The 19,429-nt window shown below is 32.9% G+C and overlaps 2 protein-coding genes across 3 annotated transcripts; both read right to left on the bottom strand.

Moving 5' to 3' along the window:
• Window positions 1-1,630: 1,630 nt before the first annotated feature.
• LOC145314751 (uncharacterized) lies at window positions 1,631-6,040 on the bottom strand. 2 transcript variants are annotated; one of them, XM_080154806.1, is made up of 2 exons: window positions 5,962-6,040; window positions 1,631-3,339 (listed from the first exon to the last, which is right to left on the bottom strand). In XM_080154806.1, the coding sequence occupies exon 2, from the start codon at window positions 3,313-3,315 to the stop codon at window positions 2,608-2,610; it is 708 nt and encodes a 235-aa protein (XP_080010932.1). In that variant the 5' UTR covers window positions 3,316-3,339; window positions 5,962-6,040; the 3' UTR covers window positions 1,631-2,607. The 2 variants fall into 2 exon arrangements, with proteins under 2 accessions (XP_080010932.1, XP_080010931.1); XM_080154805.1 differs by having other exon boundaries at window positions 5,974-6,040.
• Window positions 6,041-10,137: 4,097 nt separating this feature from the next.
• LOC145314750 (uncharacterized) lies at window positions 10,138-14,300 on the bottom strand. The gene is made up of 3 exons (XM_080154804.1): window positions 14,228-14,300; window positions 12,748-13,621; window positions 10,138-12,246 (listed from the first exon to the last, which is right to left on the bottom strand). Exons 2-3 carry the CDS (start codon window positions 13,612-13,614, stop codon window positions 10,249-10,251), a joined length of 2,865 nt encoding a protein of 954 aa, XP_080010930.1. The 5' UTR covers window positions 13,615-13,621; window positions 14,228-14,300; the 3' UTR covers window positions 10,138-10,248.
• Window positions 14,301-19,429: the final 5,129 nt, after the last annotated feature.

Here is a 19,429-nt window from a genome sequence, read left to right as displayed (position 1 = left end):
ATCGTTTTACTACTGTTTTTTACTTATAACACATAACCTTTACGGATTTTACCAGAAACCTACCCCTCTCTTATTTATAAGTTTGCCAATTCAATTTTTTCGGCTGTTTCCTTCAAATGGCCCAGCAACTACTGAACACCACCCTCCCCCCACACCCGCTGTACGGTTAATTCTGAAAATAATGAGGGAATTAGTTTCCTTAAGCTTAGCCCTTTTTTTGGGGGGTGGAGGGGGACTTTTTTTTGGGTCCTTACATACGGTGCCTTGTCCTTGCTGGGCTAGTCTGTGCCCAATATAACCTAATATAACCTGACCTTAAGTAAGACACAATATTTTCAATTTGTATCAAAATTATGGGGGGGGGGGGGACTGTTCTCGACTAAGCTCTTTGAGGAAATTCTTTGATACCTTTGCAAATATTAAAAGTTATGGACATAAACAAAATGAAATCAATTTTCAATCTTATGACTTACAATGTCTGTAACTCTAAATTCTTCTTCAGAGTTTTGTTGACAAGACAGGGGATCTTTATCAAAATTAATTTCCTTCTTAATGATTATTTCTTCTTTAATGTCTTTAGTTTCCTGAGCCTCCATCTTAATTCCTGGGGAATCTTCAAGAATATAAACTGACGCATAGAGTTTGTCAGCATTTTGAAATGATTCTTCATCATATGACTTCCCCTCTTTATGAATCAGTTTATGTTTCATCAGCGCACTACTATTTGTAATTTTTATATTGCACACATCACAAGAGAAAGGTATTTCCCTTGTGTAAATCCTTTTGTGACCCGTCAAATCACTATTTTGGGAGAATGACTTGCTACAAATATCACATGAGTATGGTTTCAGACCTGTGTGAATATTTTTGTGAACAGTCAACTTACTACTTGTTGTAAACGCTTTATCGCACAAGTCACAAGGGAATGGTCTTTCCTTGGTATGACTTCTTTTATGAACTTTTAAATTTCCATTTAGACTAAAGACATTACTTACCACATGTATCACATGGAAATGACTTCTTTCCAGTATTTGTCTGTATTTGAACGGTTAACACATTTTCAAACTTATTACTTTCTTTGTCTTTGGTATGTGATGGTGAAACATTTTCAATGATTCGAACATTACATTCTACAGAAGGCATTAATAATTTAGTGGCATCCATATCTTCCATAATCAAACTTAACAAAAAAAATGAGTGGGTAGGTAAGTTGTAAATCAATGTTGAAATACTCGCAACAGAATGAATCTAACAAAAAAATACATTTAAAGATCCACTTTTTTACTGCAACTCCCCCTTGGTTGTGAAAGAAGGGAGATAATCGAGTAATTTTGATACTCAACAATCATGTACATAATATCAGTGCAACACTTGCCCCAAGATCCTCTGCAAAGATCGTAATTCATTACGGTGACTTAGTATGAGACACCTGCCATACTTGTCAATGTAGATCCTATGACACAGCGGTTTAAGAACTTAATCGTGGAGCTTGAGCTAAACAAATTATTGCCAAAAAAGTTAAAATTACTAAATAAAATCATACCCAACTATTACCATTGTATATTTTGTTACTTTCTAATTTCATTTGGATGTCCTGCATCTAGTTTTGTAACCATCAACAAAAATTTCATTTTATTCTGAAAAATATATTCATTTCTATAATACCTATCATTTTAGCAATATTTGTTGAATTTAAAGAATCATAAGTATTTACATTCAGTGGCGTGCAGAGACCAATTCAATGTAAGTCAAGGAAGATTGTCAAATTGCGTCAAACGTTTTATACACGCACTTTTGAAACTTGTTTTAAATATAAACAAAAGAGTATCAGATGCATTGCCTGAAATTATTTGAATCTTAGAATAATAATGTTGTAAACGTGTATAATATTGAAATGATTTTTTTGTGCACGACACTAATTTTACATTATTAACACAATATTCAAGTAAAAAAATAAACAACTAAGGTAGGTAACAAATGTACAGATCCTGTAATTTTGTATCACCACAATTTAATAGTTGCTTCGTTCTTAGTCTAAGGTCTAGAGGATGGACGGGGTGTGTCAGGGAAAAAGCCTAAACCACTCAGAGACAATTATAAAGCTTTCAGGGGTGTATATTCTGCAAATTTGACCCTGCTAAGAGGGGGGGGGGGGGGTAAAAAAAAATATTGTGGTTGGGGGGACAAAAAAATGTAAAAATTAAGAGAACTGAAAACATTTTTTTCCATTTTTCTCCCCTCCTTGGTGAAAAAAAATAAAAGAATGTGTGGGAGGGGGTATAGTATGATTACAATAATTGTTCTGAAAATATTTTTCCATTTTTCCCCTTCCTTGCTGGTAAAAACTAGGAGGGGAAAAAACATAAAAAATTTGCAGCAGGGGAAAAAATGAATCTAGTGCAGAATATACACCCCTGAAAGCCTTCCAGAAAATTGTAACTACTTCAGACCATTATTTCCGAGATCTTTAGCTTCAGATAAATTAGTGTTACTACTTTTTAAATGGGATATACATTCAATTGTAAAGTAAGGCATAACATATTTAATTCTATCTATTTATTATAATAGCCCCCCAACCTCCAAAAATCCCCTCATACAAAAAGTAACTTAATCATCTGTTTCTTCTTGAAATTCCACATTACATTCTACACCAAGTGGTTCCATCTCTTCATTTTCATTGGCTAACTCCTTTATCAAGAAATCTGTCTCATTCATAGTTTCCTCTTTGATAATCTCAAGATTGTCTTCTCCTGTACCTTTCATATTATCAGTTGAACTAACCAAGAAATCTGTTTTGTCAGTAGTTTCTTCTTTGATAGTCCCATGAATTCTTTTATGGATAGTCAAATTACTACTATTAGAGAAAGACTTTGCACAATGATCACATGAGTATGGCTTCTCACCTGTATGGATCCTTTTATGGTTAGTCAATTGACTACCAGTTGCAAAGGTCTTTTTACATTGATCACATGAGAATGGTTTCTCACCAGTATGGATCCTTTTGTGGTTAGTCAAATGAATATTCTGAGAAAAAGTCTTGTCACATTGATCACATGAGAATGGCTTTTCTCCAGTGTGGATCCTCTTATGAAGAGTCAATTTATCTTTCCGTGCAAATGTCTTCTCACATTGATCACATGAGAATGGTTTATCACCAGTATGTCTTTGTTTGTGCTTATTCAAAACACTTTTACGAGAAAATGTATTTCCACATTGATCACATGAGAATGGTTTCTCTCCCGTATGAACCCGTCTGTGTCTAATCAAGTCGGATTTCTTTGTAAAATTCTTGTTACAAATGTCACAGGTATTCATGCTGGTATATCCTCTCTCAATCTCCTAAAATATTATTTTTATTAATAAAGACACAAAATATTGTTTTTCATAAAACTGAAACAAGGATAACAACTTCCATAGAAGCAAAGCAATAAAAAACAGACGTCCAAACAAGCAATAAAAATTGTAAAAGTCATATACAATTTGTTGTCAATAAAGCTAAACAATTTTAAAAGAACAAATGACATTTCTATTAACAATTTTACAGATCCTTTACTTATTGGTAATGGAATCATCAGGAAAAACATTAATGTAGATAAACTTTATAATATTAATTTGTTGTATGATTATTTATGATATTATAACCTATACTCTAATAAGAATTCTAAAAGGAAAAATTGAGATAGATTTTAACTTAGGTACCTATATATTTTATTTCTATTTTAAGGATATTTATTTCTGCTCCTAAATTTCTATGTACAGTGTGTTTTTTTATGAGAACTTTTTAAAAGCAATTTTACCCCATTTATAGTTATCAGAATTTAATGATTAGTGGCTTATTTTCTTCGTTTTTTAATGCAATTAATAGAACAAAAAAATATTTCAGTTTTTATTTAAAAAGTACATTAAAATCTAAAATTCAAAACTTAGGTGTCAACATCTAAAAATGGTTTTAGCGCATTTTTCTTGTGCTCAAATATTCAACCTTTTGCAAGAATGACTACTTAACACTTCAAAGTTGAGATATAGAGCTAAAAATGTATACAGATACTATAAGAGACATGTACTAGAACATATCAAAGTTTGAAGGTCATATCTCAACCAGGGAGGGAGTAATGGCCCCCAAAGTTGACTACAGAAAATCCAATTTTTTTCTTGCAAAGGGTAGAAGATTTAGGCATAAGGGAAATGCGCTAAAACCATTTTTAGATGTTGACACCTAAGTTTTGAATTACACTCATGAGTAAGGTTTTTCAACAGCGTGTATCCTCCTGTGCCTAGCTAGTGTACTGCTATCCGTAAATGTCTTTTAACAAGAGGGACATGAGTATGGTTTCTCTCCAGTATGAATTCTTGTATGTTTAATACCCGGTCCCGTTTTAGAATAATCTGCAAAAAGACCTGTTTTTAAAGCTCTTGTACCATCTAAATTTTTCAGAGTTTTCAATTCTAGTGTGTCGATATAAACCTGAAATTTTCCCAAAAAATGGGGGCATTCTAAATTATAACATATGAAGGACGAAGGTGTAGCAAGTAATCTTCCAAAGTCAAAATTGCATACATAAATAATAGGGTTCGGCCGGATTGGACGGACACAAGTATCCAGCTGATTTATATTGCCAGATATCAAGTATTCAGGTTTATATTGACACAATAGAATTGAAATTTTCTAAAAATCTTTAAAATTGAGATGGAAACAGGTCTTAAAAACAGGTCTTTTTGCAGATTTTAAAAAGTTTGTACCGTCTCAATTTTAAAGATTTTCACAAAATTTTATTTCTAGTGTGTTGATATAAACCTGAATACCGGATATCCGGAATTATAAATCAGCCAGATATCCATATCCGTCCAATTTGGCCCAACCCTATTACTTATGTATGCAATTTGGCAATTTTGACTTTGGAAGATTACTTGCTACAACTTTGTCCTTAATATGTTAAAATTTAGATGGCCCCCATTTTTTGGGTAAATTTCAGGTTTATATTGACACACTAGAATTATAATGTTGTAAAAATCTTTATGCTATAAAATTGAGATGGTACAAAGGCTTTGCAGTGCTTGTACCATCGCAAACATTCATCTAAAATGAGACGGGGTAATATTTAATCACGGAAGCTTTGTCACTAAATGTATTTTGGCATATCTCACACGAGAACGGCTTCACACCAGAATGAATTCTTTATGTGCATAAACATGACTTTGTTGTGCAAAAGCTTTTCCACACTCATCAATTGAGAATGGTTTTTCGCTTGAATGATATCTTATATGTGCATTCAGACCGTCAGTCCTTGTAAATCCAATCCCACAAATATTACAAGAGTATGGCTAGACGCCAGTATAAACAATTTTTTGTATGTTTAATTTAGTATTGTTTGAAAATGCCTTACTGCATGCATCACAAGAATAATGCATTACTAAATTCTCACCAGGGTGTATTTTCTTATAATTAATCAAAGTGTCTCGTCGGCAGGATTGTCATTTAGGGCGGGCAGTTTTGGGCACCCCCCTTTTGTGGGGAGAGGAAAAGGGGAAGGGGATGAAAAAAAAGAGGGGGCCTATTTTTTGGGTGATATTAACTATTATATAAATTAGTACGCTTTTTAGAGAAGGATTTCGCTAACCGCTGAACCGATATGGTTCTCCTTTCAAAATAAACCTGCGTTTTTTAATTTAAAAAAAAGTTCAAAAGAGTAAATGAATTACTTTGAAATACAGACCCGAGCATTATACTATCATGATCAGTTAGAGATGTTGTGTTATTAAAGGATTGGTTTTCTGTAAGACTATATTAAAAAAATTTAGGTGTGTCTTTTTTACTTTGGATCAGATACAGGGATAGTGCACCGCAGTTTAGGCAACGCAGGATTCAATTAAGGTAAAAACACCCCCTTTTAATTTACTTCAAAAATAAGGGGGAGGGAGCGTTTCTGTGCTCGCTAGGCACTTTGAGGGAAAGCACCTTACCAAGCAAAATACCTTAATTTAATTCGGTATTGTGTTTGTAGTTTCATCAAATAACTTCTGTTTCATTTCTAATCATTCTGAAAAATATACATAATAAATATTTAAGTAATAACTTACATACACTGCTAAAATTTTAAATTACTAGCGGCGGCTACGCCACTTAGAGGCCTCTAGGAGCACCTCAGGGGGGAGAGTTGAATTTGATAACAACATTGGGGTGATGGTACCCTCCCCAAAATAGTTAACAACCATCCCAGGACCTATGAGAAGCTACCATGTAACGGAGAGCCTTATCGGTTCAGCGGTTAGCGAAATCCTTCGGTACAGACAAATAAATAAACAAACAAACAGACATCCTGTTACTCTATTATAAGGATACATTATTTAGGTATGATGAATTATATATAAACTAAGAATTAATATGTAAATTGAGATAAAGTTTAGTATAATAGACAAAAAGTTACTACATTTTTGTATCTATGAAACATCAAAGGTGTAAAAATCAAATACAACAAAACATAAAAAAATAAAATTTATTTAAATTAAGATCTAGATCTAAGTTAAATGGCATTTAGTCCTGATATTTGTATTATTTCTGTTTAATTCCAGAATTATATATAAATTAAGAATAGTATCATTAATGCACAGAATATTTTACATTTTATCTAAAATTCGTGTAATTAATAAACCGACAATTAAAGAAAATTAGCTTATATTACAGAGAAAGAAATTTCTAGCTGCTTGCTCAATATAAATTACTGGCGGCTACCCACCAAGAAACCTCTAGGGGCACTTGAGGTGGGGGGGGGGTGTATAAGTCGATTTTACATTTTCCATTTTAATTATATTCATAGACCTTCACTGGACCTATAAGAAGCTTAACTGCAAAGGAGAACCATATTGTTCCAGCGGTTTGCGAGATGCTTTGCTACAGAAAGATATCCTGTTACTCTCAATCCAATAAATCCATTATCCTTTATACGAATAGAAGTTACAGTTATAAAACTGACCTAAAAACTGTTTTCGAACATTTTTATAAGTTATTAGTTAAAATTTAAGTCCTAGTTAAAAACTATTATTTGTTTGATAAAATATCATTTTTTAGACTACAATTGTAAATAATATTTTGAATAGGTACCTATACAATTGGTAAATTATAAAACACAATAAAATAATTCACAAAATGGGTTGACTGACTCATGTTTCCACAATTATACATTAATTACATGACTGTCAGGTAATTTTTGAGGCTAGAAAATTTTTTCTTTCCAAAAATGTTTATCTTTATATAAATTTTATATTTGAAATCTCAAAACATAAGTTTCGGCGCACGCAGCTGTACTTGGCAGCTGCCCTCCGCCGCAGTCAGCAGTCTGCGAGAAAACGGCGGCGGATCTTAATGAAATTTGGATCATGGAAAGAAAACAAAGTCATTCCTTAATTAGGACAGAAGTCACCTTCCTAGGAAGGACATAAGTAGCTTCCCTTATGTGAGAATTTGTTAGATGAAGGGCATAACTTGCCTCCCTTAACAAAGATTTTGCAAGATGGAGGACATAAGTAGCCTCCCTTCACCACACAAAACCTAGCTTTTTGGTCCTTCACATAGCAAAATCTTGCATAAAATAGTTTACTGTCCTTCACATAGCAAATTCTTGCAAAACATAGCATTTATGTCCTTTACATAGCAAATTCTTGCAAAACATAGCAAATTCTTGCAAAACATAGCATTTATGTCCTTTACATAGCAAATTCTTGCAAAACATAGCAAATTCTTGCAAAACATAGCAAATTCTTGCAAAACATAGCAAATTCTTGCAAAACATAGCAAATTCTTGCAAAACATAGCATTTATGTCCTTCACATAGCAAATTCTTGCAAAGCATAGCAAATTCTTGCAAAACATAGCATTTATGTCCTTCACATAGCAAATTCTTGCAAAACATAGCATATCTGTCCTTCACATAGCAAATTCTTGCAAAACATAGCAAATTCTTGGAAAACTTAGCATTTCTGTCCTTAACATAGCATTTTGGTCCTTCACATAGCAAAATCTCACAAAACATAGGTTTTTCTGACCTTTTTCTAACAGGAGATCAGAACTAAATCAGAACACACATAACAAGAGTTTTTACATAATACATTAAGATTATCAATTATGCATTTAACTCTGCATAAATTATGATAATTTATTATTATTACCCCCCCCCCCATTTAAAATTTACCCCTACATAAATTATGATAATTTATGCTGAGTTAAATGTACTGTTTGAACTTCTATCTAACAGGATATGAGAACTTAATCAGAACACACATAACAAGAGTGTTTACATAGTACATTCAGATTAACAATTATTCAATTGGCCCCTTTTCAGTCCATCATATGACATTGGAAGGAGGTTGAGGAGCATTTTATGCAGCCTAAATTCCACTATGCTATGCCACTTTTCCTAAAAGGCGTCATAGCTGGCCTCTTTGTGTCCATCATATGACATGGGAGGTGGTGCCATGTAGGAAAAGTGGCATTGCATTCTTGGGAATTTAGACTGCATAAAATGCTCCTCAACCTCCTTCCCATGTCATATGATGGACTGAAAAGGGGCCAGCTATGACGCCTTTTAGGCCCAAGAATGCAATGCCACTTTTCCTACATGGCACCATAGCTGGCCTGTTTTGTGTCACAACCTCCCATGTCATATGATGGACACAAAAGAGGCCAGCTATGACGCCTTTTAGGAAAAGTGGCATAGCATAGTGGAATTTAGGCTGCATAAAATGCTCCTCAACCTCCTTCCAATGTCATATGATGGACTGAAAAGGGGCCAATTGAATAATTGTTAATCTGAATGTACTATGTAAACACTCTTGTTATGTGTGTTCTGATTAAGTTCTCATATCCTGTTAGATAGAAGTTCAAACAGTACATTTAACTCAGCATAAATTATCATAATTTATGCAGGGGTAAATTTTAAATGGGGGGGGAGGGGTAATAATGATAAATTATCATAATTTATGCAGAGTTAAATGCATAATTGATAATCTTAATGTATTATGTAAAAACTCTTGTTATGTGTGTTCTGATTTAGTTCTGATCTCCTGTTAGAAAAAGGTCAGAAAAACCTATGTTTTGTGAGATTTTGCTATGTGAAGGACCAAAATGCTATGTTAAAGACAGAAATGCTAAGTTTTCCAAGAATTTGCTATGTGAAGGACAGAAATGCTATGTTTTGCAAGAATTTGCTATGTTTTGCAAGAATTTGCTATGTGAAGGACATAAATGCTATATTTTGCAAGAATTTGCTATGTGAAGGACATAAATGCTATGTTTTGCAAGAATTTGCTATGTTTTGCAAGAATTTGCTATGTGAAGGACAGAAATGCTATGTTTTGCAAGAATTTGCTATGTTTTGCAAGAATTTGCTATGTGAAGGACATAAATGCTATATTTTGCAAGAATTTGCTATGTGAAGGACATAAATGCTATGTTTTGCAAGAATTTGCTATGTTTTGCAAGAATTTGCTATGTGAAGGACAGAAATGCTATGTTTTGCAAGAATTTGCTATATTTTGCAAGAATTTGCTATGTGAAGGACAGAAATGCTATGTTTTGTGAGGTTTTGCTATGTGAAGGACAGAAAAGCTAAGTTTTGCAACATGAAGGACATAAGCAGCCTTCCTAATGTAAGAATTTGTCAGACAAAGGACATAAGTCACCTCCCTTAAGTTAGATTTTGTTAGATGAAGGACATAAGTAGCCTTCCTTAGACCAACTTCCAGTGACTTCTGTCCTAATTAGGAATGACTTTGTTTTCTTTCCATGATCCTGAAATTTTAATACGTCATGTAGACATACAAGAAAAGCTTAAGTTAAAATTTGAAGTATCTAAGTCAAAAATGCGGCCACAGGAGGCTTATAAAGAATTATGGTGACCTGGAGGACCAGGACCTGCAAGATCATACCTGGAACCTGAAATTGACTTGAACACCAATATCTTATATATAACGAACCCCCCCCCGACCGTTAAGAGTTAAATTCTTATCAAGGTAAAATTCAGTTTTCTTACTTTAATCTTAATGTCAACTAGAGAGCCAATAAATGAAAGAAATAAAATTTAAGTAAATAAAATGGTATTTTAAAACATAAATGAAAGTTTTATAATTTGTTTATAATAAGTACCTACTTAGAAAAATAAAAAATAATTTAAATCTCATATAAAACAGTATGACTTGTTCTGTATCATCTTTTGTTTCTTTTTCACTATTATGAATAGGCAATTTATTCTTGCATTATGATTTTACTACCTCGGGGTCAAGTTTATTTTCTTCAACATTTTCAGAAATGTCATTGCCAAGAGATTCTTCTTTGTCTTCTTGTTCTTTTACGTCAACTTGTTCTGAATGTTGTAGACTTAAATAATCAGGTGGAACCATATTCTTTGTTGATTCCAACATTTTGAGATGCTTAGCTGACTTATTATGTCTATTAAAAGCATCCCAATCTCGACAATCTCTGTTGCATAGCTCACATGAGTAAGGATTACCTCCACTGTGAAGTTTCATGTGAGCAGCCAAGCGACCATCGCATGCAAATGATTTTTGGCAAACCTCACACAAATATTGCTTTTTCTCTGAATGAATCTTCATATGTTTGTTCAAAACGTGAATTTTTGTAAATACCTTATTACAAACATTACAAGGAAATTGTTTCTCCCCTGTGTGCATTATTCTGTGCTTAGCCAAATCACTACTTTTTGAAAACGCTTCACCACAATCATCACAAGCAAATGGCATTTCTTCTGTAAGATTCATTTTTTCTTTAGCCTCTTTAACCATCAATACATGACCCACTGATTCTTTGTGGAGGTTGTATTCTGATTGATCCATATTGAATATTTTACATACATAGCATGAGTGTGACTTTTCATCATTGGTCAATTCTTCACTCTGATCAACTTCTTCTTTCATACTTTCATTAGAATATTCATTTTTGATTTCCTCTTTTATATCTTTTATAACAGTTTCATCTGCTGCACCAAAACCTTCTTTTATTTCAACATTGACATTGTATATAGGTTCTGTATAGTTGGTGTCCCCATCCATAATCTCTTGCTTAATAATGTTATCTTGATTAAAATTGAGAGATTCTTCATCAGGTGCCTCCTGTTTAACATCAACTTCGTCGCCACCAGAAGGCACGGATGTTAGTAAATTCTTTAAAGCTTCAACTCTCTTTAGATGCGAAGATGATTTGTTGTGGCTTATCAAATTAGATTGATCTCTATATGACTTTTTGCATACTTCACATGAGAATGGTTTCTCACCTGTGTGAATTCTGGCGTGTCTAGTCAGGTCACCATTTTGCTTGAAAGACTTTTGACAAATATCACAAGAGTATGGTTTAAGTCCTGTATGAGTTCTCATGTGTACAGTTAAATTGCCCTTGTCTTTGAATGCCTTTTGACACACTTCACAAGAAAATGGTTTTTCACCTGTATGCGTCCTTTTATGGACAATCAGCACAGCATTGTCCAGGAATGATTTATCACACATGTCACATTTAAATGGCTTCTCACCTGTATGAATCTTTTGATGTCTCTTATAATCATTGGCTTGTGAAAAAGCTTTGTTACATATATCACAAGAATATGGTTTTTCGCCAGTGTGGATCCTTTTATGAACAGCCAAATGACTGCTCTGTGAAAAACCTTTGTTGCATACATCACAAGTGTATGGCTTTTCGCCTGTGTGGCTTCTTTTATGAATGGCCAACTCGCTATTCATTTTAAATGCTTTATCACACATATCACAAGAGAATGGCTTTTCTCCTGTGTGAATTTTTTTATGAACATACAAGTTACTTGTCTGTGAAAAAGATTTTCCGCAAACATCACAGGAGAAGGGCTTCTCAATAATATTTCTTCTCTCACCAGTATGGATTCTTTTATGAACAACCAAATGACTGCTCTGTGAATAAGACTTTCCACAATAATCACAAGAGTATGGTTTCTCGCCTGTGTGACTCCTCTTGTGAATGACCAACTCACTACTCTGTTTGAATGCTTTCTCACATATATCACAGGAGAACGGTTTCTCTCCAGTGTGGATTTTTTTATGAACTATCAAATTACTTGTCTGTGAAAAGGACTTTCCGCATACGTCGCAAGGGTAAGGTTTCTCACTTGTATGCACTCTTGTATGTTTAATCAGGTCACAATTCTTTGTAAACTGTTTGTTGCAAAATTCACAGGAAAACATACTTTTGCTCTCTGAATCTCCCGAAGCAGTCTAAATAAATTTAATAAATATATTTTATGTTAGGCATAGCTCAAACCCCAGTCTCCTAATTTCACATTTATTTTTTTTAAATGATAGCGACGTATTTTTAAAAACAAAAACTTGCTAAAATACTATGTAAGTATGCACATTGCACAACCTAATTAAGATAAACTCTACCTTATAATAAATCATAAGTGATTACACACCCTTTTAAAGGTGAGGGAAGCCAATCTTCATGACATATAACATTAATTAAATATAACACTTAAATTTGAAATGGCAGTTGCTTTAATGCAGTACAATATAGAACTGTCAAGTATCGACGGCAAAACCAATGCTTCTGACAAAAATCATCATTACTTGCCTAAAATACTAGCTAACCTTACCAAATTTTTTTTTTAAATGAAGAAAACAAATATTTTTAACCTGTCAACATTAACCAAAAAAATCAGTAAATAATAGTATAGCCCCTTTATAGGGAATTAAGCATATTAAAAGTGAAGAAATTACCTCCTTAGATTTTGAAGGTGATGATTTTTTCTTTGGTTTCCCTGTAATTTCAGGTGGATCCTTAGATGCTGTATGAGGGTCAGTTTTAGTATTTGTTTTCTGTGAGGTTGTATCTGCGTTTGATTCGGTTTCTTTAGGTTCAGGGGGGTTAATTACATCAGTGGCAAGGTTAGATGTGGAATCCATTGCAGGTAAAGGGGAACTTTTGTCTCCTTGAGTATCTGTCTGCTTAGAAGGATCATTTGTACATGAGAGAGAGTTTGATGTTGAATCCTCTCTTTGTACATCTGTTCTTGTGTTTAGTTGGTGCTCTATTTGATCCTGGGAATTGCTAGATTCTCTTGGGATTAATGGCGATTTGTTCATTCGGTTTTCGGAAACATTAGGTTGATTGTTAGATACTGCAGGATGATTATAAGTTGAATTCATTGGTGAATATGATGAGGTTAGGTTCAACTTATTTTCTGTATTATATTCATGATGATGATTTGATGCTGTCAGATGATTAGATGTACTTTTTGAAGATGTATGGAATTGGTGGTCTGGAAGTTGAGGGTAACTATTGGAAGCTGGTGGAAAGTTGTATGTTGAATGCATGGGAGGATACGCAGAAGCCCCATACATTTGCATGTGAGCATAATGAGGGTGATGGTTAGAGGGTGGTATATAATTGGGCGGTAAATTCATAGCAGGTATTGATGAGGGTCCATACACATGACTTTGTGAATGTAAAGGGTAAGGGTGGTAGGGTGGAAGATGGTAGGGAGATGGATTCATTGTTGGGTACCTTGAAGACTCATATAATTGGGGTTCTGTGAGGCCAGCGGGAAGGTTGGATCCTGGTTGATTGTTAGGTCCTGAGTCCATTGTTAACCTAAAATATATGTAAATATTACAATTATGATAAATAACTCACAAAAGAGAATGTTCACAAAATCAAAGCCTACCAAAATCAATCGACATAAAAATTATTATGAGGACTTGTTTATAATACCTAATTAAAACAGGATGTTATTTTTAAGTCAGAACTTAAAAATGCTATTATAATAAAACCAAACAAAAGTAAAATGAAAATAATTTTCAAAAACCCATGTTCAATGTATTAAAATGGATGGATGTGCCGACATCCTCATGAATAGGAAATGCTACAATTTCTCTAATTATAGGACAATTCTTAAATGTCAAAAGAAGGTTGTAAAAAACGAACAGATTAGACCTATAAAGCATTTGCATTGTTTAAGTTTAAGAAAATATTTTCTGTTAAAGATAGAAGGAAAATAAGACTGCAAAATCTTTAGTAAACTATTCACATAAACCTACTCACATTTAGATTAGAAGGACAATTTAAAAGAAAAAAGGAAATCATTAAAAAATGCGGTTTATGGAAAATATATCACTAGGCGCGCATAAGATCAAAAAAATTTAAAAAAAAAATAGTAAAGAAGTGAACAAGTATATGAGGGAAAAGACAAATAAAAACCTGTTTTTTAGAACTATATTATTTGAGAACTCTAAAATCCTGAATTTCTCCACATCATTATTCAATTTGCATTTAATCTGAAAATAATTAATAATTTTAAAATTTAAAAGTTAAAATAGTCACAAATTTAACAATACTTAATTGTGACAAAATTATTGAAATTTAACACTTCTATATAAAAAAACTTGTCCCATATATTTATCGAATGATATATAATATATTAAAAACTGTTATATTACTAAAACAATCAAAGAGAAACAAATTTTTCCACCGGCTCTTAATTTTTTAAAAAAATTTCAACTTATTTAACTTTAAATTCAAAAAACAAAATCTTGGATCCATGGAATAGTAAACTTACAGAAAAATAATAATTTGAAAAAAACTCATTTATTCACTATTAAACAATAAATTAAAAATAATAATATTTCTGTTATTGTTTTCTTTTCTGTTGTAAATAAACAAAGCGCAAATGCCGCATGGAAATATATTTTATAAATGTCGTCTTGTTAAAATATATTTTCTCTTACATAAAATTTCCCCTTATTCAATTCACCAAAAATCTACCCTGCAAATCTATTTCTTATAAATACAAAATATAAATCAACGACAGATAAATTAAAATATCAATATCATAATAGAATTAAGATTTATTACATTCATATTTACGGTGATATAAGAAAACAACAAACATTATAGTCGTGGACTAAAACTGTACAGACATATTTCCCTAAATCTTAAACAATTTATATTGGTGAGAGAATAAGAGAGAGAACGAGAGAGAGGAAGAGAACGAAAAAAAGAGAAAGAATTAAAGATAGATAAATAGATAGATATATATATATTGTTAATAGAGAGAGAGAGACAGAGACACAGAGAGAGAGAGAAAGAGAGAGAGAGAGAGAGAGAGAGAGAGAGAGAGAGAGAGAGAGAGAGAGAGAGAGAGAGAGAGAGAGAGAAAGAGAGAGAGAAGAAAGAAAATTAAATTTAAAACGAAGAGACATATGTATGAACATTACCCCGTCCCGGATTTGAAAAATTTTGTTAAAATTTTTGCCCCCAGCCAAAATATTGTTGATTTATGCATAAAAATGACCCATGCAAAATATTTTTTCTGTAATGCAAACATTGCAACGGTACAAGCACTGCAAAGTTTTTAAAATCTGCAAAAAAACCTGTTTTTATGGCTTTTTTGGGGCTTTTGTACCATCCCAATTTTAAAGATTTTTACAAAATTTTAATTCAAGTGTGTTGATATATACCTGAAATTTACCAAAAAAAATGGGGGCAGTCTCAATTATAACATATGAAAGTGTAGCAAGTAATCTTCCAAATACAAAATTGTCAAATTGCATACATATATAATAGGGTTGGGCCAGATACTTTTTTCGACGGATATTGGATATCTGGCTGATTTATAATGCTGGATATTCGTCATCTGGCCAGATATCTAGCAAATATCTGGTAATTTGGCCGGATATCTGGTTATTCGACCGGATATCCGGTAATTTGCCGGATACCAAATATGTTGCATTTTAAATCATCTGGATATCCGGTATCCGGCCAAAAAAGAATCCGGGCTACCTCTATTATATAAGTTTGATGCACAAAACTATCCCTTCTGTAGATTAAACTTAGCGGTTGAAATGTTTATACACTTAACTTAATAAACCAACCAATCAAAATTCAATAAAATTCTCAAAAGTTGTTAACCTAATGAATTACAAAAACAATTATAAAACTTTGGGGACAAGTGAAATAAACAGTCCAATTTCCCCTCCCTCTCTGAATTATACCAGAGTGTACCAAAAGTCTAATAATAACTAGGGAGGCAGAGCACAATGGGCTGTTAATTACACTAGTCCCCGAAGTTTTAAAAACTTTTTCATTTGTTTGCTCAACAACTTTTTAGATTGTTTGAAATTTTAATTGGTTTAATAAGACGTTCCAACCACCTATTGTAATCAACAGAAAGGGTAAGTTTGTTTATAATCATGAGGTATATACACGTCCATCAGCCATTGTCTTCTCTATCTAGATCCCTGTACCCAAAGTCTAATAATAACTGAAACAATTTTATTTTTATTACACAACAAGAAATAACATGTTATTCAAGAATCTAAAGGGATAAGACAATGTCTAATAAATTGATGTACATCCCCAATAATGATACAAAAAATTATCCCTTCTGTAGATTAAGACTAGAAGTTGAAACTTTTAAACACTCAACTTAATAAATCAACCAAATAAAATTTACTGAATTTCCCCAATGTTTTAACCCAAATGTAAGAAAACACCGTTATAACACTTTGGGGACTAATTTAATAAACAGCTCAATGTCCCCTCCCTCCCTGAACTATACAAGAGTGTATCACAAGTCTAATAATAACTAGGGAGTGAGGTGACATTGGGCTGTTTAATACACTAGTCCCGGAAGGTTTACAATAACATTTTTTTATTTCTTGGCTCAACAACTTTGGAGACTTTTATTGAATTTTAATTGGTTGGTTCATTAGGTTTAGTGATTAAACGTTTCAACCACTATGTAATCAACAAAAAAGGGCCAGTTTGTGTATCATCATGGGAGATACAAATAAATTTATCAGCCATTGTCTTATCCCTCTAGATCCCTGTACCCAAAGTCTAATAATAACACTTTCATTTTTATTACATAACAAGAAATAACATGTTACTGAAGGATCTAAGGGATAAGACTATGGCTAATGAATGGATGTACATCCCCATTAATAATACACAAAATTAACCCTTCTGTAGATTAAAATTAGTGGTAGAAACGATTGAACACTCAAATTAATAAACCAATCCATCAAAATTTATTGAAAGTCCCCAAAGTTATTAAGTCAACAAATAAGAATTATTTTCAAACTTTTGGGACTAGTGTATTAAACGGCCTATTTTGTCCAATCTATTTCTGATACTTATTAAATGCAAATCTTTTCTATAATATGAGTCTGAACGAACTCCGTAAAGGTTAGCTCTTTTATTTAATCTAAGCAAGTTGAAATTTTTTGATTGAAAACCTTGGTTGATGATTCCTGTAACAATAAATGTTTAGAAAGTGTAGCAACTCTGCAATCGGTACTTCTGCTTTATAGCTTTAGTTTTTGATATATTGAAGACGTAAGTTTAATGCAAATTATTGCCAGTTTAGTTTAGTGCCAAGTCGAGCACATACCCCCCCCCCCCCATCTCCCGACCTTGAAAAAAGGAAGGGATACTTTCTAGTTTGTTTCTTAATTATATAAGGTCAGGTTAAGATAGTTTATATTGGGTACCAGGAACCCTTGCAAGTTAATATAAGGAGGGAGGGGTTGTCAGTGATTAAAAGACACTTTGAGGGAAAGCACCGAACATCTTTTATAAGCTAAGAAATATTTTTCCATTAAGTCAATACAAATTAACAGAGATAAACAATGAATAATGACACATAAAAAGATAATGTTAAAAATTATCTAATTTTCACAAGAAGAGCTTCTCCATAGTACTTTCTAGCGGTAACGCTCCTAAAGGACTCTTGGGCACCTGAGAGAAGGGTCGATCCTCTAATTTTATTTAAGTGGTAATAACTGAAACATCCCCTGGATCTATCAGAAACTTTACTGTAAAGAAGAAACAATTGCATACATATATAATAGGGTTGAGCCGATACTTTTTTGGCTGGATACCGGATATCCGGTTGATTTCTAATGACAGATAATCGTTATATGGCAAACTAGCTGATATCTGGCCGAATAAAAGAACATCAGCCGAATAACCGGATATCTGGCCGAATAACCGGATATCCGGCCAAATAACCGGATATCCGGTCGAATAACTGGATATCAGGCCAAATAACATTTATTTGCCGGATATTTGGCATTATAAATCAGCCAGATATCCAATATCCGTCGAAAAAAGTATCTGGCCCAACCCTATTATATATGTATGCAATTTGACAATTTTGTATTTGGAAGATTACTTGCTACACCTTCATATGTTATAATTGAGACTGCCCCCATTTTTTTTGGTAAATTCCAGGTATATATCAACACACTTGAATTGAAATTTTGTAAAAATCTTTAAAATTGGGATGGTACAAAAGCCCCAAAAAAGCTATAAAAACAGGGTTTTTTGCAGAATTTAAAAACTTTGCAGTGCTTGTACTATCGCAATTTTTGCATTACAGAAAAAATATTTTGCATGGGTCATTTTTATGCATAAATCAACCATATTTTGGCTGGGGGCAAAAATTTTAACTAAATTTTTCAAATCCGGGACGGGGTAATGAACATGTCCTAATTATAAGAGTGGCTGCGCTACCAGTATAGAAGCTACATTTAATTGATATTCCTTTTGACCGACCGACCTTGATTTTTATACTTTTTGGATTTTTATGTTGTTTTCTTTCCAAACTGCAATTTGTTGTATGATGTTTATCTGATGCAACCAATGTTAAAGAATAGCAAAATGTTTAGCTTGTAGTTATTCTTATCTGTAATACAAAGTAAACGATGTCTGTCTGTCTTTTGAAGCTTGAGTTCTCAGTAACCACTGAGCCGATTGGGCTTTACTCTTCAGCTTAAATATACCTACTGGTCCTGTGATGGTTTTAAACTGTTTTTTTTTTTACTTTTACTTATTAGATCTAAAAAAAGAAAAAAATAAGCTAAGGGCGAACCCCTCTAGATTGGAAATACAGCATTAAACCTTCCGAAGACCAAGACGGGACTTTTTAATCTAAACAAGTTTTATAAGAGCTATATTTCTATTCCTCCAAATTTAGATTTTGTCGTTTTTTTTTGAAACTTATATTTCTGAGAGATTGAGACAATTTGTTTGCAATATCCTGTCTTTTTATACAGGGTCAAAAAAAATTTTAACGAAGCTTTTCTATGATTAGAGTCGATTCGCGTCCGTCCATCTGTCTGTAACTGTTGGTTATTTTCGTTGATTTATGATTGCATGATGATTCCTGTAGTATTTAGAAAGCGTAGCAACTCTATAACCGTTAACAGAAAGTCCGTGCATCCGTTTATATTTACAAAAAGAAAATTTTATGTAAAAATGTTATTATGTCCGTACACAGTATCCTGCATTTATTCAGTTTTGCAACAAATTGAATTTCAATTTCGTTTAGACTTAAGCATTAATATTTTGCTTATTCACTTCTGACACTCTAAAAGTCTTAATGTTCGTTTGACCCCT

The sequence above is a fragment of the Acartia tonsa genome, chromosome 3 (assembly GCF_053477335.1).
Source record: "Acartia tonsa isolate MP-2025a chromosome 3, ASM5347733v1, whole genome shotgun sequence".
Classification (NCBI taxonomy): domain Eukaryota; kingdom Metazoa; phylum Arthropoda; class Copepoda; order Calanoida; family Acartiidae; genus Acartia; species Acartia tonsa.
Note: the sequence above shows the minus strand (reverse complement) of the source record. Positions and strands in the feature narration are given on the sequence as shown.